The sequence below is a fragment of the Rhamphochromis longiceps genome, linkage group LG5 (genome assembly GCF_057381845.1).
Source record: "Rhamphochromis longiceps isolate RC_006_pf linkage group LG5, R_longiceps_female_GT1.1, whole genome shotgun sequence".
NCBI lineage: Eukaryota > Metazoa > Chordata > Actinopteri > Cichliformes > Cichlidae > Rhamphochromis > Rhamphochromis longiceps.
This window is the reverse complement of record NC_140561.1, coordinates 39,554,343-39,581,325: the sequence shown is the minus strand read 5'-3', so window position 1 is coordinate 39,581,325 and position 26,983 is coordinate 39,554,343. Positions and strand designations below refer to the sequence as shown.

Sequence of the window (26,983 nt, the reverse complement as noted above, 5' to 3'; positions counted from 1 at the left end):
CAGGGCTTAAAAAGGAAATAAAAACATGTTTCCACAGACCAGCTACAACTGGTATACCACCTCACAGGGACACCATGTCATTATCAACTCAGTTTTATTTTACCTTTCAAAGTGATGGCCCTTTGATATTGCCCATATATCATTTTGTTTTCAGTGATTTCAGAATGTGCTTGAAAAGAAAATTCCTGTTTTCACAGGATAATTTCACTCTAGATCAACAGTATCCAACCTCACAATGATACCATGTCAATATCAAGTCAGACTAATTTTGCCTTTCAAAAAAAAAAGCCTTTTGAAATTCCCCACATATGGCATAATCTTTCAGTTACTTTGAAATGATGTTAAAAGATAAACCTGTTTCCACCGGATGGCTGCATTATCCACTCCCAGATGTTGTGTATATGCAAACAGCTGCAGGTCAATAGATGTTTTCAATTTCAGTCTCAGATAAATGAGAATTTGGCTCTTTGGCACCTTTATCTAGCATGATCATCATTTTTAGAGAATTCTGAAATCATTAAAAGAGTAGGTCATATATGAGCAATTTGAAAGGGCTTTTATTTTGGAGGGCAAAAGCAGACTGACTTGAAATTAATAGGGCATCACTGTGAGGTTGTATACTGTCAATATAAGCTCCCATTATCCTGTGGAAACATTAATTTTCCTTTTAAGAGCATTTTGAAGTCACTGAGAAACACACTGATATATGGGCAATTTCAATGGGCCATTACTTTGAAAGGCAAAATCAGACTGAATTGAAATTGACATGGTATTACTGTGGGGTTGGATACTGTTGATCTTTTTTTTTTTTTTTTTTGGTGCTTCTTGGGCTCTCGCTCTCTGGGGGCCTCTGGATGTCTGGGACCTGATCTCCTGCATGCATGCTTCATGCCCTGGGGGACGGGGCTATGGCTCCCCACACTCCCTAGCAGATCGTTACGTGGAGAAACCTTTTGAATCCAAGCGTGCTGATCCACATTGGTGTTTACACAGGTGGTCACAGACACAAACTACACATTTCTTGGCTGCTACCTCAAAGCACACTGTGTGTGTTCAGTCTGTAGATGTGCAAAGCTGGTAGAGACAGACCCTAAAAGACTGGCAGCTGTAATTGCAGTAAAGCTGGTTCTACAAAGCATTGACTCAAGGGGCTGAATAATTACGCACACCCCACTTTTCAGTTATTTATTTGTAAAAAATGTTTGGAATCATGTATGATTTTCGTTCCACTTCTCACATGTGCACCACTTTGTGTTGGTCTTTCACGTGGAATTCCAATAACATTGATTCATGTTTGTGACTGTAATGTGACAAAATGTGGAAAAGTTCAAGGGGGCCGAATACTTTTGCAAGCAACTGTAGTATTTACACTTAATCAGATTATTGTGATCGTGTTGGGTTTATTATGTTGCTCTTTTTTGCTTGTTTTCTCTTTGTCTTTCTTTGAGAAAGTTCCCTTTCTCACTGTCACCTCTTCCCCTCTGTTTTTCTTCCCCTTCCTCTCTTTCTTTCTCCCTTTCCTATCCCTCAGCCAAGTCTGTCCCATATTTAACAACTGAAAATAAAATAAATAATAATAACAAAGGTCAATTAATAAACCAATACGGCAAGGCCGTGATGATCCACTATATCAGATGGGCATCTTTCTTGGCCTTCAGACAATAATTCTGATGGCTACAGAACCAAACAGGACAGGCACAAAAAAGGGGATACTGTTGATCTGGAGTGAAACTATCTTTTGGAAACAAGAATTTTTCTTCTCAGAGCATTCTGAAGTCTTTGAAAGTGTAGATCATATATGGGCAAATTCAACAGCCATTACTTTGAAAGGCAAAATCAGACTTAATTGTTGGATGTTTGGTTGGTCAAGTAATCGCCACTACAAAAGGTATAACCTGAAATAATTGGATATACATGATGGTTAATATTTGATCTTTTTGGGGGAAAAGAGGTTAATGAGCTCATTTTAAAAACAAAATATAAAAAAGAAACAGCTTGAAAGGATTCTGGAGAACCCAGCCCAAATTAGATTCTGTATGATTGTGAAATGGTGTGGCCAGCAATATGAGCGGATTATGGAGAAGAACTGAGGCAAGCTGTGCCTTGGACTTCACATAAACACTATGCTCTATTAGTCCTACCCAGGTAGTAGGTAGTAGACAATAGGGTCTGCATACTGACACCTCCTTACAGTAGTGCTGTTTGGGTCTCAGTGAACATGGGATGACGTTAATTTGTTTTATTTATTTAATGGAGTTCCAATACAATTCAATACAACTGTTCTCATTTCAGTTTCTTTTCTTATTTTGCTATTGACCCCCCCTCCCAGGAGAAAAAACACTATTTGTATGGAAACTTGTTGACTGTGACTGTTTTTGTTGACAAGTTGTACAGAGGCAATAAAGATCCCAGTTGTTCACTTTCGAGATAACCCCTTTTGTAAATCTCTAAATCAAAACCACCTTCCAAACCTACCAAGATGTCTAGGATCTCTATTGTAATCGATATTGTACTGGTCCTGACTAGAGGCACTACATATACCAGATATTATTTTGTGGATGAAATCAGTGAATAGAGGATAAGAGTCCTGGATTTATATTTTTTATAAAAAAAGTTTTCCTGGCCTCGAAATGTCTTATATCAAAGCACAACTGCTTCAAAATAAGAATAATTTTCAAATTTGACTGAGACATTAATATATTTCCTCTCTTTATGAATATTTTAAAAAAAAAACACATACACCAAAAACAATAGTAGACACAATAGTTTGTTGTTTCATCTCTTATTCAGACTTTCTCTGAAATGGCATGAATATAAAAAAAAAAAAAATACACCAACAATTAACAGCATAAATATAACTTGTAAAAGAATAAAAATATATCAAATGAGCCAACAACTACATACTCGAGCACAAGTGTATCTTGGCAAACAAAAATATTTTTATATCTGCAAAATATTCACATTGATTTACATGAGAAGTGCTGAGGGTTCAGTTTAATCAAGTATTCCAACATGAGTACAAGTTTAAATAACCTGAGTTAAATATGAGTCGAGAAGTTTAGATTTTTCACCATGTGTATGACAGCTTTTGACTGACAAAACTGATATTTTAAGTTCTCTCTAGTCATAACATTAAGGGTCCTTTTTATCTTGGGTAATTTTAATTTTGCATTTCTCATTATTTATCAAATTCTGTACGAGTTACAATTATCTTAATCTATTATGATGAAAAAAAAACCATCACTGTCCTCATTAAAAACATGAATGTCAGAGAAAGTTTGGTCAGCAAATTACTTATAAAGCTGCACACTTTTATGTAAGAACAGATATCATGATGACATGAAAAAGTCAAAATATATTATTCTAACAATATCTCAGCAAGACAGTATAATTACTGTTAAAGTCATGTTTGGAAGCAAGTTCTGATTACTGTAAGCTTAAAGTTAGGCAACTAAAGTAAAACCTTATACTGTCTTGGGTGCATTTAAAAGAGGATTTCTTGAAACATCTTCATGTCATTAGCAAATCTGGAGTCAGGAGGAGGAGCCATGAAACTGCAGCAAAGGAGGAAACACTGAGATGATCAGTAAATGATCAAACTAAGGTTTCAATGACGGAAACATGTGCACTGCATATATTAACATGGGGACGATTACAGCAAGAAGGTTCTGAGTTCAATCCTGCCATCAGGCCGGGGTCTTTCTGTGTGGAGTTTGCATGTTCTCTCCGGGTACTCCGGCTTCCACCCACAGTCCAAAGACATGCAGTTAGTGGGAATGTGAGTGTAAATGCTTGTTTGTTTCTGTGTGTTAGCCCTGCGACAGACTGGCGACCTGTCCAGGGTGTACCTTGCCTCTCACCCTATGATAACTGGGATAGGCTCCAGCATCCCCCCGCGACCCTGAAAAAGGATAAGCGGATGGATGGATGGATGGATGGACGGTTACAATGTCCTCATCACTCCACAGTGATTTTAAGACTGAAAATAACATAAAACATGCCATGTCCATATTATAACCAAATATCAAGGCCTGTGAGATAAATCAGTAATTCAGTACAATGAAAAAAACAAAAACAAAATACAACCTATTAAGATTATAAATACAAATAAAAGCGCCAACTTGTTTTCCTCTCCTGATTAAATTTAAAAAAAAAAAAAAAAACAGGTTAAAAAGACCACTACTTCACAGTTTTTAAGGTTGTTCAGAGTCAGAGGTGAGATTTCTCTCCAGCTCTGAGGAGGGGCCATTTTCCATTCTTTGTGAATCTGCAGGAAGGAAATGACAATATTCAAGAAACACAACTACACTGGTCACACACTGAGTTAATACAAATAAAGTATTTATCTTCTTCAACAGAAATCAAAGGATAAGACCTAACATGAGGGAGTTATAAAAAAAAGTTGTGATATCCCTGGCAATAAATGATGAATGTTAAAATAGTACATTAGTAAAACTCACCTTTCTTCAAACTGTAGCCTTTAACCTTAAGCACAACACCAACACCAACAGCAACAGCAACAACAATAACGACAACAATAAAACCACCGATGAGTATGGCAGCCCATTCAGGGAGCCCTGAAACAGAAGAGAAAACATTTGTGTAACTCAGAATGTGACTGCATATCAGGAACTGACAGCAGGTTTAAATAGCAAGCTCAGTGATGCCAGCATGGATCTAACATCCTGTTTCCTCTTGCCCGTCTCCCCAGCTAACAGGTTGGTTCTGATTTTGCTCAAAGCAGCGATGATGATGTTTTTGAATCTCTGGGCTGCTGCTCAGAGACTCCTGCTTTCCTCCTGCTGAGCCTCAAATCTGAAAACATGTGCAAGTCTGTAATCAAGGTTGTAATCTGAGTGAGCCTGTGATGGACTTACTAGATTCTTCTGTGAACCTGGTAATGGACCAGGAAATGACCATAGTTAAGCTTTAAGGTTAGCACCTCCTACAGTGTGGGTGTGTGTAGGGGTGGGCGATATAAACGGTATGCGGTAGAAACAATATGAATTTGGCCAATGGTAGAGATTTTGACTATACCACCCTAACGCGATAGCCCATGTTGATCAATGTGTCATCAAGCTGTGCCTGTTTGGTCGAAAGCATCGCAGCGGCTGCAAGCATGGGGAGGAGGAGGTGTTCATAAAGAAAACCGGTGTGACGTTGGTAATATGCACCTGGTTTGGGTTTAAGCAGTTGGATGTTAATCTCCTGAGACCCAAACTCTTTCATGGCATGCATTTTTAATTTCTCTTTGCTATTTGGGCTGATTGGGACCTGATGAATGTAAAAATAAAGAATTATCTTTTTACCTTATTTTGCTCTACAAGGGCCTGATATCCACATATGAGGCCATTCGTTTTAAATTTCGATAGTACAGTGGCAGTATAATGTCCTCGTAAGTGGATATCAGGTGGTTGTAGAGCAAAATTTATTGTGGTCTAGACAACACAAAATGTGATGTCAACATATGTGGATGCCAGGTCCTAGGAGGTTAAACAGAAAAATATCATCTGCAAATTATGCCGGGCGACAGCAATAGCGAAGAGACGAAGAACGTTTTGGAATATGAGGAAAGCCAAAAACCGTCCTTCCTCCACTTCCGTAACATTGATTCATTAATGTTGAATCCTCTCGCAGCTGTTCTATTCCCATGTTGTTGCAGTATATTAATGACTAACCTCGTATTGTGGATGGATTATCTCAGTTGTTCTCCTGACTGAAGTTTGGTCCGTTTATAGCATCCTGCCATGCCATTGCATTGGTCCCTAATCATCGGGAACCCTCACTTTAACTTTTATCGAGGGGAAAAAAGTTAGCGTTCATTCTCCAGCTTCACTGTGTTTATGTTATAACTAACGAAGGAGACTGGTTTCATCTGGATCCAGTATAAGTTTTTGGACCTTGTTGGTGAATTCAGTGGAGTTTTCGATGTGTTGGGGTTCTGTATTACTGTATGTTTATATTGCTAAAATGGGGCAACACCGGCCAGAAGAAGTTTCTTCTAAGGAGCGCGCACATAAAGAAAGCTCTTATAACATGGTGGTGTGACCTTCTTTACCGTGCATCTTTGCTGATTTAATGAAAGCCCAACTGGGATAACCAACTAGGGAGAAACAGAAGGACAAAGGGAACAACATTGTCAGCCCCTATATAGCAGATTTATCAGAGAAACTCAGGAGAGAATTCTCCAAGCATGACCTCTTAGAGACCTCTACATTGGAGAGACCGAACAGCCATTCCATAAATGTATGGCACAACATAGAAGAGTCACTTCGACAGGACAAGATTTGGCTGTCCATCTGCATCTAAAGGTCAAAGGTCACTCTTTCGAGGATGACAATGTCCACATTTTGGACAGAGAAGAAAGATGTTTTGAAAGGAGGGAAAGGAGTTGCCTACTGGTGGTGATCAGAGGGCCCGGTGGCGCCAGTGTCCAGCAGCCTTGCCTCTGTCAGTGCGCCCCAGGGCAGCTGTGGCTACAATGTAGCTGCCATCACCAGTGTGTGAATGTGTGTGTGAATGGGTGGATGACTGAATGTAGTGTAAAGCGCTTTGGGGTCCTCAGGGACTAAGTAAAACGCTGTACAAATACATCCCATTACCATTTCATTTATCTTTGTACAGAAAGGGTGGTTTACGACACCAACTGTCTGCCACCTACAATCCAGCTTTTAGATCCCTTTCCAGACACCTTTACGCCCACTCACATCTTTTGTCATGTCATTTCAATTCAATGGGTCACATGATAGGGTGAGGCAAGGTCTTCACGATGGTTTCATCCGAAACCTCTGCTGATATTGACCCCCACCTGTTTTCATGTGATTATGTACATGATCAACAGTGGTTAAAGATCCTCTTAGGGACCACTCCCACTAGGGCTTAAATACCTGGGACTCTCTACCAATTGGTCTTAGAACTGAAGAAGCTTCTCGGATGCATCATCACAAGAAACTTTAAAAAGTCCAGTCACTTTGGTTGTTTTTATTTTCTTCAATCAAAGATGAATAGTAAGTAGGGGTAGGAATTTAACGTGTTAAATCACACTTTGTATTTCAAGCAAAAGGGAACTTTTGTCAACGCACAATTTCCTGGTATACCGATTAGACTGATATACACATTAGGGCTACAAAGAAACAGAAGAAAGCGTGTTTCATTTCATTTGCCTCCGATCAGTCCTAGCCCGACTGAAACCTTGATAAAAGCGTGGTTAGTGTTAGTGCTAGCAGTCCCAGTTCGAGTACCAAGAAAAGGTGTCTGTAGCCCAAACTTGATAAATTACTCATTTCAGTCAAATAGATTGCTCTGGACTGTAGACCACTATCAGTGGTAGAAGATAACAGGTTAGAAAATGTGCTACAGTTAACGTCAGGTAATCTAACTTTCCAACTACCTTGTCAAAAGACAATTTCAAGTAAAGTTCCACAGCTTTATGATACTGAAAAGTAGGGCTGGGTATCGTCACTGATTTCTAGAATCGATTCAATTCCGATTCACAAGGTCCTGAATCGATTCGATCCACGATTCAATTTAAATCTGGGAAATTTTGACAGTCAGAAATATTACAATTCAGATCAGTACATTTACATATTTTTGTATCAATAAAAAGGAAGCTGACACACGCAAGACTTTATCAAAGGTGTAAGCGTCACAGCAGATGCCTTTGTGTCAAAGTACCTGAAGATAAAACACAGAAAAACATGAAGGTCCTGGCCTGGGATTTTATAAAAATATTCTGCAGTACATCAGAAACGAAAGAAAACAATTAATCAACATATGAACGTTACCTTTGACGTTACAGCGGTTTTATTAGAGACACGTCTAAGCATTTTGCATAATTTTAAAAAGTTTAAATTTGTTCAGTATTGAACGGCAGAAATGAGGTTTTCTTTTCGGAAGAATGTAAAAGGGAAAAAAAACAGCGGCCGACAGCCTGTAAACAACAGTAGACTTGTGGGTAACAAGCAAGGGAATAATGCAGAAAACAGAGAGAGAGGGATATAGAGCTGTGCATCGCGGTGGAAGCAAAACAGTAAAAGTCAGAGTGAATTCATGACGATGTTTATGTGAAGCGTAGTTTGGATCTTCTTTTGCTGCTGGTTCGGTCAATATTGTTTGGAGAGAGATCAAACTAACGGCTTTAGAATCGGCTCATAAAGGGCGTGAACACAAAGCGCGGACCCGCCAACAGATCAGAATCAGCGAGCTGTCGGCTTTCATCCCCGACCGTGAGAAAAGCGACATCTAACTGATTCTGATCCGCAGGTCGCGCTGTGTGTTTAAGTCTTTGTGCAGAATCCGTGTTCCTGCTCTCATTTACTGTCTTAGCTGTTTGGTGGTTCTTGAAATTTTGTGAGATGTCACCAGAGATTCTGGCATTTCGGGCAAAATAAATTGATATTAAAAAAATCGATTCAGGATTTTAATGAATCGATTTTATGTTATCCAAGCCAGAATCGATTTTAATCGATAAATCGATTATAAAAACCCACCCCTACTGAAAAGCAAGCAAAATTAGATGCATTACAGAAAGCAGACTTTGTGGCTACTGGGAATCAGTGGACTTCCATTAGTAATTCCAATTACATGGGAGTCAATGCACATATTGTTGATGTCAAAGATGGCACATGGAATCTACAGTCCTGACTGTGTGGAAGACAAACACCAGAAACTATGCCAAAAACTTCGCTGAGCAGTTTCTCGCTATGGCAGAGGAATGGGGAATTCAACAAAAGGTCACCACAATTGGAACAGACAGTGCACGAACCATGGTGGCTGCCGTAAGACACCTCCCATTCCAACACATGCCTTGTGTTGCTCACATCTTGCAAATAACCATCACTGTTAGCCTTGCTGATAGTGGGTTTACTGCATTAGCAAAATGTTGCAAGATAGCCGGTCTGGATGGGCCTGGGCCCCCTTTCCCTGGCGGGTCGCGGAGTATGGGGGTGCCTACTGGGGTCAGCGGGGGAGCTGGCCCCAGGGAGGGGTCACTTGCCCCTCCCTTCCTTCCCTCCCCATCTCCAGCTGCCTCCCTCTTCCCGCTCCACCACAACCACCCACACATGCAGGACCTTGGAGTAGGGGTATGTCACCAGGGTGCAGAGGAGGCTACCCCCCCCCCCCCCCCCTGTCCCCTTCTGGCTGCCTCTGCCTCAATTTTATCCCACAACTTAGACATTCACATTACTCACACTCTCATTACACATACATATAGGATCTTGGGGGTGGGCACGATACACGGAATCCAAATTACCATCAGGGTGTACACCTCACCCCTGGCGTCGTTGCCCACCTCTCAAGGTTAAATACACGTAGACATTGAAGGCCAGCAGGAGGGACCATGCGCTTACCTGCTGCTCTCTGGCAGGTGGCTCCATGCCCTCCTGGGTTTTAAAGGCACCTTAGAACACACATGCATCAACACTACAATGAGCGGGTGGAGGGAGGTTTGGAGTCTTCTCTCACCCCCATTCTCTGCGGCCTACTGGAGCGGGGGGGGGGGGGGGGCTAGGAGGAGGAGTTGGCCATCCGACTGCGGTCTGGAGTGTGGGGCCTCCCTGCTGCTGCGGAGTCGGGGCGGTCTGCCTCCCCCCACCGCAGGGAAAAGGGTAACACCACCTGGGTCTGGGTGCAGTTCCCCCCTCCAGGGGCAAGGGTACCTAGACCCGGTTCGTAGAGTACGCTTGGGGAGTGTGATCGTGTGTACAGCGTCTCTTTATGTCTGTCTCCACGTTGGTTGAGTGTGGAGTAAGTGCATATGAGAGCATGAGGGTGGGAATGGATGTTTGTATCTGTGTGTGCCTGTATGTCTGTGTCTATATGTCAGGTTGGGTGTCAGACGCCACCTCTCTGGGGACATCTCAGGCCCTCCAAGGTTTGGAGGCCTATCTCCCCCTACCACCACTTCCCCTGCCAGTGGCGGACTCCCTCAGACATCGGTGCGTTGGTGGTTCTTTGTGTCTGGGGGTGGGCGTCCAGGTACACACCGGCTCACTCCTTGGCAGCTGCTTATCGGGGCCTGGAGCCTGGGGCTCGCTCGGGCCACTTCGGAGGTGGGGTGCCCCCGGCCTCTCGGCCTGGGGCTCGGTCACTCAGGCACGGCTGGCTGCCGGCGGAGCTCACGGGCGCGTCACTGCAACCCCCCCTGGCTTCTGCTCCGCGGCTGCTGAGTGAGCCCTCATCTGGGACTCTCCTCAGCTCTTTCTGGGACAGTGGCGCAGCTGCCCCTCTGTTGGTCTTCCTTGGTCTGTTGTGTTCTGGGGGCCTCTGGATGTCTGGAGTTTTGATCTCCTCCACACCTGCTTCACGCCCTGGAGGACGGGGCTGTGGCCCCCCCACACCCTCTAGCAGATTATTACATGAAGGAACCTTTTAAAAAAAACAAAAAACAAGCGCGTCCATGCTCACAGGTGTACACACGGGTGATCACACCCACAAACTACACCCTTTTTGGCTCCTACCTCAAAGCACACTGTGTTCTGTTGATCTTATGTGCCGCACAATAATGTTTAATATTTAGTATTTACTGTCATATTCCCATATATCATTGTGATGTTGTTTATTCTATTACTCTTGTTCTCTTCTGCTTGTTTTCTTTTTTCTTTCTCAGCAGGTGATCCAGGTGATTGATATATGCATTTTTTTTCTCTGCCCGTTCTGTTGGTTTTTGTCTTTTGCCCTTCTCCCCCGTCCCTCTTCTCAGCTGTTTCTCTTTCCCTCTTTCTTTCTCCCCTTCTTTCCCCCAGTCAAGTCTGTCCCGTATTCAGCAAGTGAAAATAAAATAAACAATAAAAGGTGAATCAAATGGACCATTACGGCAAGGCTGGGATGGTCAATTTGGTAAAGTAAATCCGTTGGGCATCTTTCTTTGCCTTTAGACAACAATTCTGATGCAAAAGAGCCAAACGGGACAGGCCAAAAAAATAAATAAATAAATAAATAAATAAATATTTGGTCGCACACTGTTCGGGTAACAAAAAAAAAAAAAAAAAAAAAAAAAAAAAAAAAAAAAATCTCCTCAACTCTCCGTGTGGTCAACAACAGACACACATTATGCCCCTATCGTGGACTAAACCAACCAGAGATAGTCAGGGGCGGGACCTCTCTGTAGCTGTGGGTAATAAGAAAAGATGAAAAGAACTATTGATAACTTTTTTGTTAAGTTAAGGCCTGATCCGTCTGAAATTCATAGCCAGTGCTCTGACACAGAGCCATCAATCTTTGAATGCTGAAAAAGCAGCAGTGTATCCAGGAAACACATTATATGCTGCAATAAATGCACTGCCCAAGTGTCCCCTCTCCCCACTGCCTTTCAGCAGCATGCAACAGCAAACAGGTCGTCAGAGGAGCCGAGATGATGATTAAGTTTAACATTGTCTACAATATTGACAAAGCACTTTAAGCACAAGCTTGTTAGTTAATAATTTAGAAATTAATATTGTCTGTATGGACTTCCCCCCCCCAAGAAAGTGCACATGTAAAACTGCGGTGTTAAGCGATGCGGTTGAAAAATTTGAGTGCGCCTAACTTTTGTGCTGGTACGCCTAAATTATTAAAGTTAGGCGTACCGGTGCACCCATGTCAAAAAGTTAGTCTAGAGCCCTGCATACAAGCAATGGTTATATATATATATATATATATATATATATCTTAGCACAAATGACAAAACTCAACTCTAACATTTATAACAGAGTGATCTTGGTAAAGATTGATGATTCAGCTCAAGCGACGCAGCTCCAATCTCCTACTTTGACTGAGAACTGTCAGAATGAGATTGTTAACAACATGCAAATACAAAATGACATTGCTACTCTACTTGTAAAACAAAATGCATCTTCTGTCCTCCCAGCCAGAAACATCCTTGTGTTTGATGGAGACCCTTTACAGTATAGATTATTTATGAATGCCTTTGAAAACGGAACAGAAGCTAAAACTGATAACTGGATCAACTGTTTGCACTTTTTAGAGTAGTTCATTAGGGGGCAGCCTAAAGACTTGGTGCATAGTTGTCAGTATTTACCTCCTGAGCAGGGCTAAACATCTTGCTGAAGATCATTTTGGAAATGAAAGTAAAATTGCCTCTGAACACATGAAGATTATGAACTGGTCACCTATAAAAAGCAAAGATGTGAAAGGTCTTCAGTCATTCTCTCGTTTTCTTCAAGGATGTTTGAATCTAACACAGCAAGTTGTATATATGAAGGAGTTGGATTTGCCCTCAAACATGAGAATGGTTGTTTTGAAACTTCAATACAAATTAAGGGAAAAATGGAGAGTTGTTGCCTATGAACTGCAAGAACAAAATGGTCACAGAGCAGTGTTCACTGATCTGGTTGCCTTTATAATAAAAGAAGTACCATCAGATCCCATTTTTGGCAACATCCAAGACTCACAATCTGGGAGCAGCTCTAAAGTTTCAAGTTCCACCAAGCAAAGAAAAAAACAAAACAAAAAACAAAGCATTTTCCAGGAGACCAAACTCAATCAACTAAAAATATTGGGGCTCGTCATGAAGATGATGCAGTTTTTTTCTATTACTGCAGTTCAAGTTAAGAGCCAAAAGAGCAATAAAATTGTCCAAACATGTCCATTTCTGGATCCTGGAAGTTCAGGTACATTCTTTACAGAAACCCTGGCAAATACCAAACCTAAAGGGTATAATGACAAACAATCTGCTGATAATGCATTTACTTCCAGTCAGGTCTCGAAGTAAATGACTTCATGGAGTTGCCAGATGTTTTGACTCGAAAGACCATGCCAGTTTCTACAATTAATATTCCCCAACAAGAGGATATTGATCAGTGGCCTCACCTTAAACCTGTTAAACTTCATATCATTGATGCAGATGTGGAAATACTGATAGGCACAGATGCTTCAAATGTTTTAAAGCCATGAAAGTTGATAAACTATGTGGAAGGTGGACCTTATGCTGTGGAAACCAAAGTTGGCTGGGTCATAAATGGTCCCCTGCGCACTGGAAGTAACAGCAAAAATAAAAACAACTTCACTGCTGTAACAGCCAATAGGATCTCTCTGTCGAGCATCTTGAAGAAATTCTGATTAAACAATACAATTGTTACTTTAATGAAAGATCATCAGAGGAGCAGGGAGGTCAGGCTTCTGACCAAATCACCCAAGAACTCACACGTGATGCTGTTACTAATACAGCTCCATTGCCTGCCCATTGAATTCAGAGTCCATTTTAAAATTCTGGTTCTGACCTTTAGAGCTCTTCAGTGACAAGCACCAGCTTACATCTTTGAACTTTTACAGCCCTTTGTCCCTACCAGGTCCCTGAGGTCATGTGATCAGGGTCTACTTGTTATACAATATACAAGGCTGAGAACTAAGGGAGACAGAGCTTTTGCCACTGTGGCCCCCAGACTGTGGAAATCTCTCCCTCTAAGCTTAAGATATGTGGACTCTTTTAAAAAACTACTTAAGACACATCTTTTTAGAATTGCATTCCGTTAACTTTTCGTCTGGTTTTATATCTTGTTATCTCTGTGTGAAGCACTTTGAGATCTTTTGTCTAGAAAGGTGCTATATAATTAAAATTATACTTACCTACTTACTCATCTTGGACAAAACTTAAAATTTTGGCAGCCTTGTCTTTTAAAGCTGAAAGAGACCTTGGTGTTGCTTGGACGAAAGGGGAAAAAGTTTGTTGCTGCAGATCTGAATAAGAATGATTGGGAAAATAAAAAAGAAAGAAATGGGAACAAGAATGGATCAATTTAAGACCACTCTGAAGAAAGAATATTTGACTCCGGAAGATTTGGCAAAGGTAGAATAAGCTATTATTCAGTATGCACAACAGAAATTTAAAACCGAAATTACTTTAATCAACAGTGGCCTCAAAGCAGTCTCGAAGGGAAGTTCTCTCTACAAGGTCGACCCAGTATTGAATGCAGAAATCCTTAGAGTGGGTGGCCGATTGAATTAAGCAGCCATACCCGTGGAAGCAAAGCATCCTGCAATTTTGGCAAAGGATATGCATGTGTCAACACTGATTTCACGACATATCCATCAAATGTTGGGATATGCAGGAAGAGCACATGTATCCTGTGAAGAAACAAAGGTTGTTGAACAAAAGATGGCATATCTGCTCAAAGAAAGAGTCCTGCCAGACGCAGCTCCATTCACAAATGTTGGAGTGGACTACTTTGGGCCTATAAGAGTTAAAAGAGGACAAAGTCTCCTTAAAAAGATGGCATCAAATGCAACTTTACCGTCCCAGCAGCCTCTCACCAAGGGGATGTTTGGGAGAATCTCATTCGTTCCACCAGGAATACTTTAGTCTCAGTTCTCATAGAAACACGTTTTAGATGATGAAGGACTCCAAACAATTTTCTGTGAAGTTGAAGCTATATTGAACAACACACAATTTAGCAAAGTTTCTGATGACTCAAATGATCTTGAAGCACTGACACCCAATCATTTGTTGTTGCTGAAAAACAAACCAGTTTTACCACCAGGACTGTTTGATTCAAGTGAACTTCATGTCAGGAAAAGGTGGAAACAGGTAGAGTACATGGCAGAACTGTTCTGGAAGAGATGGCTTTCTCAGTACCTACCTCTGATGCAAGAAAGACAAAAATAGACGAGGACTAAAAGATGTCTTATACCTGGAGATATTGTCTTGATTGCAGATGCTACCGCTCCAAGAGGATCATGGATGATAGCAAAAGTCTTAAGTGTAAACCGGGATACAAAAGGCTTGGTGCGTTCTGTGAGACTACAAACAAAGACCAGTGTTTTGGAAAGGCCAGTGGCAAAACTTCTTTTGCTACTGGAAGAAGTCACATCATCAAAGAAGATTAAGGATATGGGGAAAAAGGGAATAGCTCCTTTTTTAAGAACTTTAAAGTAATTGTGATTGTATGCACAATTAGGGGCCGGAGTGTTGGAGCTATTTATTCTTTATTTTTATTATTTTGAAATTTGTATAGTAGGCACCCGTGGAGGTGGGGGCGTTCCCCGAGGTGGCTGACTGACCTGTTAAAGGGGATGGTGAGTGCAGAGACAGGGGGATGAGACGCACGAAAAATGAGCAGGAGGAAAAGAAACGTGTGCAAGCCAGCATAAGTAACGAAGGACCTGCTGCCTGACTGTGGTGTGCCACGAGTCATTCGGCGACAGAGAGGCCAAGGGAACACGGCGATCCAGTATCAACGGCAGGAATAGCGACAGTGGGGAGGCGGCGCGTGAAATCCATAGCAGGGCAGGGATGTGCGCCTCTGCCTGCATCTGGCGGTGCTACGAGGGAGGCCGTGTTCAGGTGTGGAGTGGGGCGGGACTGTGCGGTGATGCGTCGTCAGGAGGAGACAGGTCTGCGACAGGAGCCCCCTCCTTGGTCTTCTGGCTGGCGTGATTTCCATCCCGGAAGAGGAATTCCTCTCCTGGTTCTTTCAGATAAGAAACATTTGCCCGAGCGTGGCTGGACTGTGGGATTACGGGACTGTGGGGGGAATTTTAGCATATGGGAAACGTTGTAGTATTTTTTGGATAGTGTATATTTATTTCTGCCGGCAGGGTTTGTAGCGTATTGAGAACGTTCTTTTTATTGTCTTTTTCCATAGAAATAAATGGTGTGTTTAAGGCCGACTTTATCTCTGTGCCCTGAGCGCTGACCCACTCACTCCCCTTCTTCTTGTATGTTGACTTTGTGGTAAAGATTTAGATCCACCAGTCTTAGCGGTTACACATACAAACTATCACCACAGTGCAGCGTTGAGTTTAAATTGTTGGATGTTTAGTTGGACAAACATATGGAATCGCCACTACAGTGATACCTGTAAGAAGTCTTATATACAAACAAAATTATTTATGAGTTGAATTCAGACTAAAGTTACTTCGTGGTTCAGTTCCAGTGAATCTGTCTGCTGCAGTGTTTTATCACACACCCCTTCTTTTTTCACCTGAGAAACATTTTCTAGACATTGGACCTCACATAGTTATGATTTAACTATTTAACCTTTTGTTTCTGTGCAGACAAAAAAAATCTGAGCACTTATTCCCATTTTTCTAAATCAATGATTATTTTAATGGTTTGATGATTAAAATGTCACTCACCATTTAACTGTACATTGATTTCCTTATATATCTGATGGTGGATGTCCTTCTGTGTGGCAGCACAGCGATAGCGGCCAGTCTTTTTCACAGTAGTTTTGAGGATGACGTAAAAGTGCTCTCCTTTTTTAGAGACCTGCGGCTCCTCAGAAGGAATGATTTGATTGTTACTGTCCCACCACTCCACCGTAGGTTTGGGGTAAGCACCCTTAACATCACACTGAAGCAGCGCCCAGTCATTTGTTTGATCGAGATTTGTGACAGAAGGCTCTGGAGCTGCACCTGTGAACACAACATAGATTATATAAGAGCAATGGCAATTAATCACATTTCTTTTTGTTTAGCTATTGTGGGCACAGATGTGAGTAACAACGTGTTTTAGGGTAAAGAAAAGCACCAACAGTTATTAGAAATTTGAATTACACTGAGGGATGGGATCCTTTTTGAGCATATGCATCCTTTAAGGTGTGTGTGTGTGTGTGTGTGTGTGTGTGTGTGTGTGTGTGTGTGTGTGTATATATATATATATATATATATATATATATATATATAAACGTTATATTAACGTTTAAAAATTAAAAATAAAGCAGAGTAAGATTTACCATGAGGAGTGTTATTTCAAGAGCCTGTGAGCATGCTCAGGTTTAAAAAGACATCAAGATATTGATGTGAGCTTGGGGCATCATGTGAGAGTTCATAAACAAATCAGTCACAACAGCAATGTTCATATTTTATAATATACAGTATATTTTTGTGAGTTTAGTTTTTTAACATTAGGTTAGGAGCTGACAGCTTTTTTCCAGCATGCACATAGTCTCTACTGAAGCCAAATCTTTTTTTTATGTTCATGTTTTCATAATTTAGCTTTCAGCCTTTCCTCCCAGACCACATTCTTAGTGTTCAATCTAAGCACATATTCATACTTTGATCTTCAAACTTCTTTGAAGAATTATATCCCACTCACCATCATGCACACAGATCTCTGAAGAAATCCGATGCCACTTTTCCATCTGTGTGGCTACACAGTGATAACAGCCAGGCTCAGTTACAGTAGTCTGGACCATGACGTGGAAGCGACCTTGTTGTTCTTCATCCTGCACCGTCTTAGTAGGAAGTGTTTTGTTGTCACTGTCCCTCCACTTAACTGTGGGTTTAGGAGAAGCACCTGGAACCTTACACTGCAGCAGCCCCTTTTCTTTAAGTATTGTGACATAAGGCTCTGGAGCTGCACCTGTGAACACATCATAGACAACAAACAACTAGTTTACATAGCCACAATCAATTATTTAAATACATCCTCATATTAACAATAATACATGACATGTTACGGCATGTTATTATTTATTTAACAAAAACTAAACCAAAATCCAGAAAACAGTATGTGAAAATATTAAGTATACCCTTACTGTTTCCAGAGGAATTCATTTCAGTTACATTTTATTTACATAGCACAAAATTACACAAACAGTCACCTAAGGCGCTAAGCTAGAGATGCTACAATAATGCAGAGAAACCCCTAATAATTAGACAACCCTCTATGAGCAAGCACTTGACCACAGTGGGAAAGAAAAACTCCCATTTAACAAAGACAAACCTCTAGCAGAACCAAGCTCACCCCGTGACTGAGTCTGCACACCTCAATTAAAGCACAGATTTTGTTGGGTCTTCTCTGGAGCACTCAGATGTGTGTAAACACAATGCCAAGGAGGAAAAGATTTCCCTTAATAATGAGCACCTTGATTTAGAAACTGGACTTTGTGTTTACTTATGTTATCTTTGTCTAATATCTTCATTTGTTTGATCTGAAACACTTAACTGGGACAATCATACAAAAAAGCTGTAATTATAATGCAAGCATCCCAAACACAGCAGCAAATTTATAACATAATGGCTGGAAAACAAAAGAATCGTGCTGGTTAATGTGGGACCTTAAGAGTGCTGTGCATAAATAAATGCCCACAAACCTCAATGAAATGAAGCAATTCTGTAAAGAAAAGTGGGCTAAAATTCATCCAATGATGTGACAGCCTGATAAAGTCAGACAAAAAAAATGATTACTTCAAGTTATTTCTGCTGAAGGTGGTTCTACAAGCTGCTGAATCATGCTGTATGCTTAGTTTTTCACATGCTGCTGCTGCATTTTGGCTCAAGTAAAAAAAAAAAAAAAAAAATGGACAGTTGAATATGTTGCTTAGATTGTTATTCATCTCAGGTTGTATTTACCTAATTTTAAAACCTGCTAAGGACAGAAGGATTTTTGCTGTTGTTACACAAACCTTTTAAACCTTTCATTTGGCTTCTAAAGACAAATGAAAAACGACAACAGCAACAACAGCAAAATAAAACTAGAACAAGTGTCTTAAAAGACAATTAGAGACAATTAAAAACAATTAAAAAATTATAATCCCCATATGTCTAGCACACCAACATTGTAGCATAATTTTTTTTATGTGCGGATAAAAACAATATCATAAACATTTTGCTTTAACCGTGGACTGTTAATAAAGATAATCTTTAGACCTTATGTAGTTCTCACCAAAACAAGTGCCTGTTTGTCTTTTCCTACTTACACGTTCACATAAAAACAAACGAGCATGTTATCATCAGTATCATCAGGACTCACCTGGAAAGTTTCGGATCTTTAACCTTTTGAAACGCAGAGGTTGTATGCGACCTAATTGTAGATGTAAAATTAATAAATGAAGATACGTGATATTCTCCTGTTGAACGGAAACAAAGATACAGTCGTAAACCACGTCGTTTGAAAGCTGATATATTCTTTTTTCAGTAGATTCACGAATGTCAAAAAAGATAATTTACGACATAAAACACTTAGGTCTTTATTTACGTCAGTAAAAAGTTAATAACGTTAAGGTTAGCATGTTGCATCACCATTAGAAAGTCGTCAATCGGACCAAAAATAGACATTTAAAGACAAATATGAGCTCGTTTTAACGAACAAAACTCACAGATTAACTTCCGCTCGTTTAAATTCAACCGGGAGTAAAGACATCCAGAAAAAAGAGAATTTATTCTCTTGTAAAGTTTTATCGGAGTTACAGAAACTTTTAAAATAAGAAGATTAAAAGCAAATTAAAAGCTTCGACGACTAATTTGTAATAATTATTGTAACTTCTCTGATATCAGGAAACACCCACGAGCAAAATTAATCAATCAGCATCGATTGCGGACATAATATAACGACCTCGCGACACTATTAATTCAGTCAGCCAATCAGAAATGAGCATCATTACGAGAGCTACGTGGGTGTTTGATTGACAGCTGCTCTCATCCAGTAGAAAGTCACCGCAGTGAAACCACTCTCAGTTTGAAGCCGGGAAAATCACCTGTCTGACCATATATGGATGATAAAGTAGTTGGATTCGCTGTTACGATGGAACGAAAACAAATCAAAGAAAAGTATTTAATTTGTCAAAAAAGACCCGATTAAAGTATAATAAATGTGTGAATCTTTGTTTTAAGTATTTAGGACATCGTTTTGAAGTTGAGTTTAGCATCTAGGAACACGTAAAATGTAAAAAACCTGAATGAATCCTTATTATTTGTTAACTTTGAAGAGATTTTTGTGGAGTTTAGAAATAATTTGTCATAGATTCTCTGCTTTGCAATTTGAATTAATATCTTTAATATCTTTAAGTTAATTCAGAATATCAGCATGACACTTGGCACATTTATTGTAGATTAAAAGAAGATGGTATCCTGTAAATTTCAGCCTTGTAGCCCTTATAATGACCGATTACCTGTCTTTAAAATATGAAGTAAAAGCTTAAAAATATAAAGGCTTCAGTGATTTCCTGTATAATCCTCTAACAAATGATCTGTGTCAGAGCTAAAGGTAAAATTAACAGACTACATTAAAGATCACAGATTTTACTTCACAGTGTTGAAACAGGCAGTTATTTGCTATTTAAGGTTTAGAAATTATTAAAAAGTTTATTCTGGTAGTTCCAGACATGCAGAAGTGCACATGACTGTGAGAGGCTCTAACAAGTTAATACAGGCTCTGAAAAGGAAAAAGAAACAGGTTAGTAGTGGTAGGTTCTCATTAAGTTGGCAGTCAAATAAATGCAGTGTTTATAGCTGCATTCACAGAGATTTTATTTTTTTAGGGCACTTCAGATTTTTGATATGGCGCAGGTGCAGCATGCACATGGGAAGGTCTCAGTCTTTTTCACCAAATATTGCAAATATCACTGCAGGTGTGCTGTAGGAGTGAGGCCCTGCCAGTAGTGCATGCTGACTGTTTCATCTGTAAATAATCAGCTGGTTTATAACAGCACTCACCAACAACAAGCTCAATGCGGAAGATTTTTTCACTGGGCTTTATTTCTGGGAATATACAGGTATAGGTGCCTTTGTCCTCCAGCCTAGTTTGTTTTAGTCTTATGGAGGCGTTTCCGTACATCAGCTCTTCTGGATAATGTGAGACTCGACCTTTGAACTCCACATCTTGACCTGGCAGAACATTATTGTAATGACTGCGATTACGATACATGAACACCTCCTTTCGAGGGACTTCCTTAACCCAGTCAAACAGCATTGACTCAATGTTCTCATTGGTGTCGAGGGAACAGGGTAAAATAACATCATCATCTTCTCGCACAGTCACTCTGGCCACAGGTGTCTCTGAAAGACAAAGCATGTTTTAAACAGGGATAAGGATAGAAGAAAAGTCAGGTATGAGGCAGGGGCAGCCGATCAGAAGAAAATTGGCTTAAAGCTCAACGTTTTTATTTCAGAAACTAAAAAACAGTTCAGACTCGATTTGTAGCTTTCACGAAGATTAAAAACATATAAACATCACAATGCATTCACAATTAAAACACTTCTTTATTTTTTCCTACAACAAGAATTCATATTTATTTAGTTTAGTTACCCTTCATATTTTCCTGTTGTCATCACAGTCCCACCTGTAGCGCCACAGTTTGTATGACTGATTTAAATAGAAGCTGAAGGAGCTGAAGAGCTTGTTACAGAGAGGACTAACTCAGAGGCTGCACCAAGGCCCAGACTGGGATAAACTGTTCCAGTAGTGTCCAAGAATAAAACATGGAGCTGGAAATGAGTATAATAGCTCATCTTTACTGCATGTATTACATTACTGTTTACAGACGTCAGAGGGTGAGGTCCATTAAAGAGAATAAATAAGAATATTTATTTCTGCTAATATGACTGCATCCACATGAAATGCTCCTCCATCCTACCAACACACAGCTCCACCTGAGTAACATATATGTGATGACACTGTATAAATTTTTTTCTGTAAATAGAAATATCGGCTTATTCATGATTACTTTTCTAATCTTAGAAATATTCTGAATCCTCAGCAGCTTTATAACTGTAACAGTTTTCTATAACATTACAGCTGACAGCAGCCCTGACATGTCTGTGAGCTGCTGCTTGGTTTTCTTTGTTCTGATTTTTGTCTTTCTGTTTTTGGCCACACTCCTCAGCCGACCTACAGGCATTTACTCTGTTATCATACTGTTGTCATGTTTTACCAGCTGTTAGCATTTGACTGCAGCATTTGTGCTGTTTTCAGCCTCCTCAGAAGGATTTCATTTTAAAGTTTAAGGCCCCATCAAATACTGCAAGTTACTACAAAGCTGTGTGGAAAGATTGTAAATTCATTTCTGGTTTGGGGCAAAGATCTTCACATGATTAAGGAGGATAGCGGGGAATTTATCAACCTCTTAATATCCAGCAGGTCACCAGTGAGCCACATGTGCTGGTGTTAGGTTTAGACTGGCTTTTAACTACATGCTAAACAAGCAGAGTTTCAGAAAGTGTCTCATGAGCATTTTGGTCTTGCAGTTCTTCTCGTATGATATTTTTATTAAAGTGTGGCAAATGCATAAAAAATTCATATAAACAGGTAGAAGTGAACATAATCCTGCCCCCAACCAGCTCACCAGGACCAGGTGGCTCATCAGAGGTTATCACACATTCAGGCAGCAACAGTGTCAACACTGTGAGGCCAAACATTTTTCACTGATACAGATTTGAAACACATCCAGTCTGCGTCCTTTTCACCAGCTGAGCTCTCAAAAATCTGCCAGTTTGAAGCTGCACATCAGAGTCAGTAACAGCCTCATGTTAATGGGCCACACAGTGTTTTAACTCTAAAACCTCAGGAAATGGAAACAGGGTAGAGCCACTCTCCATCCTTTTGGGGCCTGGCTGTGCCACTCCCTTTAAAACTGGCAGCAGGTGGAGCTGTAGTAACACATACAAGGAAAAATGAACTTTATATACTTGCCTACTTATGTGTTTATGGATGACTTCTGTCCTCATTTTACTAATTAAGGATAATAATAATAATTTTATATCATTGTTGATGTATCTGAATCTCAATTGTTTCAGTTTGTAAAGAAAAAATAAAACACACGTGTGTTTGCAGGAAACACAAACAAATACGCCACACCTGAAAAAAAGTCAGGGTGAAATAATGAGATAATCTGATCGTAAAAAATAAAAAGAACATTTTCATACTGTTGTAGAATTGCCGCACATTTATCTGCTCATTATTTCAACATCAAAATGCGGCTGCGTTAAACGCTGATGTCACAGGTGTAAATGCCGCAGTCATCCACCCGCTACAGCAGCAGCCTGAACATCGTTAAAGCTCCATCCGCTGCTGTGAAACATGACTGTGCCTGCACAAATGATCAGTTTAAATCAATGAGCTTCTTACCGGATTCAGCAGCAAACGTCCGTCCGGACAAAGTCAGGAAACAGAAGCTCAGAAACAGAAGTGCTAGAAGCTCCATGTCTGCAGAAACCCTCTGAGGATCAAATACGGCAACTATTCAGTGTAACCAAGATCCGAGCCACCCCTCTCCTCTCAGCACTGACGCAGTAAAAAAACAGTTTCAGTTTCTAGTGTCTTAAAGCACTCCGCCATATCTGCCATAATTTCCGGTGTATTACGTCACAGCGTCATGGACTTTTAGATTTCACCTTTATAATATCAGTGACAGTTATACAGAAACAGTGACAGGAGGAAGATTAATGAGCAGAGTCTGTTTATAGAAACAGATACAGGCTGATGTAAGAGAGGAGAGGAGCATCTCCCACTGCAGCCTTTATGGTCAAAGCCAGCTGCAGCTTTTGACTCTTGAAGATTACTAAAATAAAATAAAATAAATAGTTAAGCGTTACTATATTACCTTTGTTGGTTGTTTTTTCCCCCCTTACATCTGTATGAAAGCTGCATAAAACAAAGAAAAAACGATGGCAAGGTTAGCAATTAGTAGGACTTACCTCTGACTACTTCAAAATAAAAATGTAAATAATTTGATATGATTTCCAAGGATTTTGAAAGTATGATGTTGTGGGGGTATGTAAGAGAGATCCCAATATTCTACTCCAACTTTTAATTCAGCTTCACACATTCAAGGCGCATTCAGCACAATCAGCAACTATTTCATTAGGTACACCTAGAACAGATCATGTGATGTTTATTGTCATCACAGTAAACATTCAAGGGACCAAAACCTAACCCTCTCACTTCCCCTAACACTGTGTGTGAGTGGAGCCACCTGGTGGTCCACCACAATGTGATTACCTACAAATACTTAGTGATACACTTGATTAATCAGGTCTTAATTCAAGTTTTTGTAAGAAAAAAAATAATTATGAAGCTTATGAGTAAGTTCAATAAGGAAGATGTATGGTCTCACATCTGTCTGCTCCCAGCTGCTGGCTAAATCTAAGCTTCACACCACTTCCACTTTCCCACGCTGTCAGGCTGCCAGCCACACATAACGTCACACCACGAGCCATCAATAACAAGAGCCAAACAGGCAGCACTACACCTAATCAATATTTTAAAATTTTTCTCAGTCACTTTGGCTCAATTCTCACAGCAGGAAATTCTCCACTCTTCATGCAGTTCTCACAAACATCAGGGCATTTTTCATAACACAGTCTCACCTGCGCAAAAGACTCTCCACCAATCAAAACCAGTCAATCACTCCAACTGTGTGATGAATGAATAAAAACCTTTCATCAGACTTTAAAGACTGAGTCACCAATGTGTTTAGTTTTTGTTTCATGAAACCTCACTGCCTCTGGAAAGATTTCTGCACACATGTCGGCCTCATGTAGAGTAAAAACCTTTCACACACAAAAATGAGATGTGAAGGATTTTTTATAACATGGAGGAAAGCAAAATGATGCTCATGAAACCATATGCATCAGAAAACAGACAAAGAAAATGATCTGAGAACATCAGCAACAACTGTACAGTCCAGTAAAGTCACACTTACATGCATTCAGCAATCAACTGTTCCACTGGTCATCAAGTGACCTTTCACCTCAGCAGCAACTCAAAACATTCAGACATGTAGACATGATCACCACAGCCTGCTGGAGTCCAAACGAGCATCAGAATAAGGAAGAAAGATGACTGATTGTGGTGTCGTTGTTGATGTCAGACGGGCTGGTGTGAGTATTTCAGACACTGTTGATGTGCTGAGATCTTCAGGATTTACAAGGAATGGTCTGAAATGAGAAGCTATCCAGTGAGCAGCAGGGTGGAAATACTTTGTTGATGTCAGAGGAGAATAACCAGATTACTTTGAGCTGATAGAAAGACAACAGCAACTCAGTCGACCACACTTCTTAATAAACCACGCAGAAGAGCATCTCTGAAGGCACAACACATCTGACGTTGAAGCAGATGGGCCACAGCAGAAGAAGACCACACTGAGGGCAACAGCTGTCTGCTAACAACAGAGGCCACATTTACATCTGCTCACCAAAATTAGACAACGAAGACTGAAAAACACCCCAAAGGCCTCCACAGTCACCACATCTCTGTGCACTGAAATTTGAACGTATATATTTCTATTTGTTGCAAGTAAACCTCTGACAGTGTGGATCTGTATTTGCTCTTTTATACATATTTGAATAAATATGACATGATAGAATAAGTGAACTGAAGGGCTGTTTACTGTAGTTATGAGCAGTGAGAGACGCTAACATGTAGCAACCTGTCAGTCACAAAGTGGATCTGCCATGAACCCTGCCCTGGTTTTAACAGGACCATCATTTACAAAATAAACATGTTGTGTCAAATAAAACTTGAAACTAAGACCAGTGATTGAAGAATAACATCTGGCTTTCAGTGTGTTGAAGTTCATCTCTACAGCCAATCAAAGCTAGTGAGGAGAGCGTGGAGGAACCGGTTCTCTAAGCTTCAAATCTGTGTTTGGATTGGTTGGTTATCACAATCACATAGCTGTAAGTCAAACGTATTCCAGAGAAAGTGTACTGAGTGTAAACAAGATTAAGGGATACAATTATCTGCTGTCCATCAAATGTGGGAGCAGCATTCATGTGGGAGGAACTGGTTTGATTTGTGCTTTGATAATGACTGCAGAGAGCAGGGTGTGCTTATAGTGAGTGCTGTTAGTCAGCAGAGGATAAATCCTTTATGTTGATTATTCTCAGAGTGTGGACCCTTAAGGTTCAGTCTGTGGACATCATGACATCATTTACAGTTAAAAAAAATAAGCTTGAATAGTGTTTGGGACCATAAAACAGAATCAATTATCAGATCTACGATGGAAGAATCCGCCTTCAATTATCAAATCATCGGGAGCTCAAAATGATCCGCTGACAACACAAAGACTGTCATGAGTGGTTGGAGCTAAATGAGCACAGGGTAGGGAACAAAACACAAACTTTTATTGAGGCTGAACGCAGACAGAAGCAAAGACAAAGGAAACACAGGACCATCAGTGGACATGAACACAGCTCAGGGGAAACAAGGTGTAGGTGAACATAGGCCAACCCACAGGTGAGGAAATAAAGCTAGAAACCAGACACAGGAACGACTAACTAACTAAAAACAATTCAATACAGGGGGAAAGCTCAGGAAACACTCTCATGTAAACAGTAACAGCTGAGAAGTAGAGGCGAAAAATACAAAAGATAAAGAACAAAGCTGGAGGAGGAGGTGGCCGAGGGCTCCTCTGCTTAGGCTGTTGTGCCCACAACCTGGCTGTGGATAAGCAGAAGAAGATGGATGGAATTTCCTGCCACTGCTCGTGAATGAGTCTGAATGAAACTACTGCATCCTGAAAGTGAGCCAGAGGATGAGACCCCCCTCAGAGAACATCCAACAGATCAGCAGAAGAATCCCACACACCCATTTAAAACAGATTTATTATTTATTTGTTCTCAGTATCTGTTTGTGTCTCACAGAAGTTGTGATTTCACCACAAAGTCCTCAAACTTCACCTTTTTACTGGAAACTGAATGAACTGCAGGCGTTTAAATATTTGATTCAATTTCATGTAAAAGTCAAATAGAGGAACGATGTTACAACCCAGAGTATAAAGTTATTAAAAAGAACAAAGATTTTTAACTCCAGTTGAACGACAGACTTCCTGTCAGGAAATTCGATTTCACAACAAACTGGCCGTCATCCAGAAAACCAGACTTTCCAGCACTGACAGGATTAACGGCCTCACACGTCTGTGGTTGTTCAGAAACCACAGACATTCACGATGCAGCCTTCTTTCGTAGACTTCTATGAAAGTGAGTGAAGAATGCAGCTTTACCAGTTTTTTCGTTTTGCACGACTAATTATTTGTCACTCGTGTTCATGTGAAAGTGAAAACTGACAGCTGATGCATTTCAGGTATTTTAAATAGGAGAGCGTTACTGGAGCTGTGACCTCTTTAGACCTCGTCCTCTCCATCACGGCCCTTTTACAGGTGAAGAAACTGTGTCTGTGACTCTGAGAGCAGAGGTTTGGGCCGATGCAGCAGCCACGAGGCTTTGTGGTTTGTAGTTCTGAAGATCATTTCAGCTCCACTACAGGCCAGCATGGGAGTGAAAATCCAACCTAAACAGAGGTACACAGAGTCGGCTCTCTTCC

The 26,983-nt window shown here is 40.5% G+C and overlaps 1 protein-coding gene across 1 annotated transcript; it reads right to left on the bottom strand.

Annotated features, from left to right (window-relative positions):
- Positions 1-4,193: 4,193 nt before the first annotated feature.
- LOC146670630 (butyrophilin-like protein 2) lies at positions 4,194-22,960 on the bottom strand. The gene is made up of 5 exons (XM_085407643.1): positions 22,787-22,960; positions 20,377-20,718; positions 17,036-17,302; positions 4,461-4,577; positions 4,194-4,267 (listed from the first exon to the last, which is right to left on the bottom strand). The coding sequence occupies exons 1-5, from the start codon at positions 22,860-22,862 to the stop codon at positions 4,194-4,196; spliced, it is 876 nt and encodes a 291-aa protein (XP_085263769.1). The 5' UTR covers positions 22,863-22,960.
- Between the last annotated feature and the right edge of the window lie 4,023 nt (positions 22,961-26,983).

Excerpts from the sequence above, each read along its gene's own strand:
- LOC146670630 (XM_085407643.1), bottom strand. The coding sequence starts at position 22,862 with ATGGAGCTTCTAGCACTTCTGTTTCTGAGCTTCTGTTTCCTGACTTTG. Across the intron at positions 20,719-22,786 it reads GACGTTTGCTGCTGAATCCG|AGACACCTGTGGCCAGAGTG; the intron begins GTAAGAAGCTCA and ends TTTGTCTTTCAG. Across the intron at positions 17,303-20,376 it reads CCGCATTGAGCTTGTTGTTG|GTGCAGCTCCAGAGCCTTAT; the intron begins GTGAGTGCTGTT and ends ATGTGTTCACAG.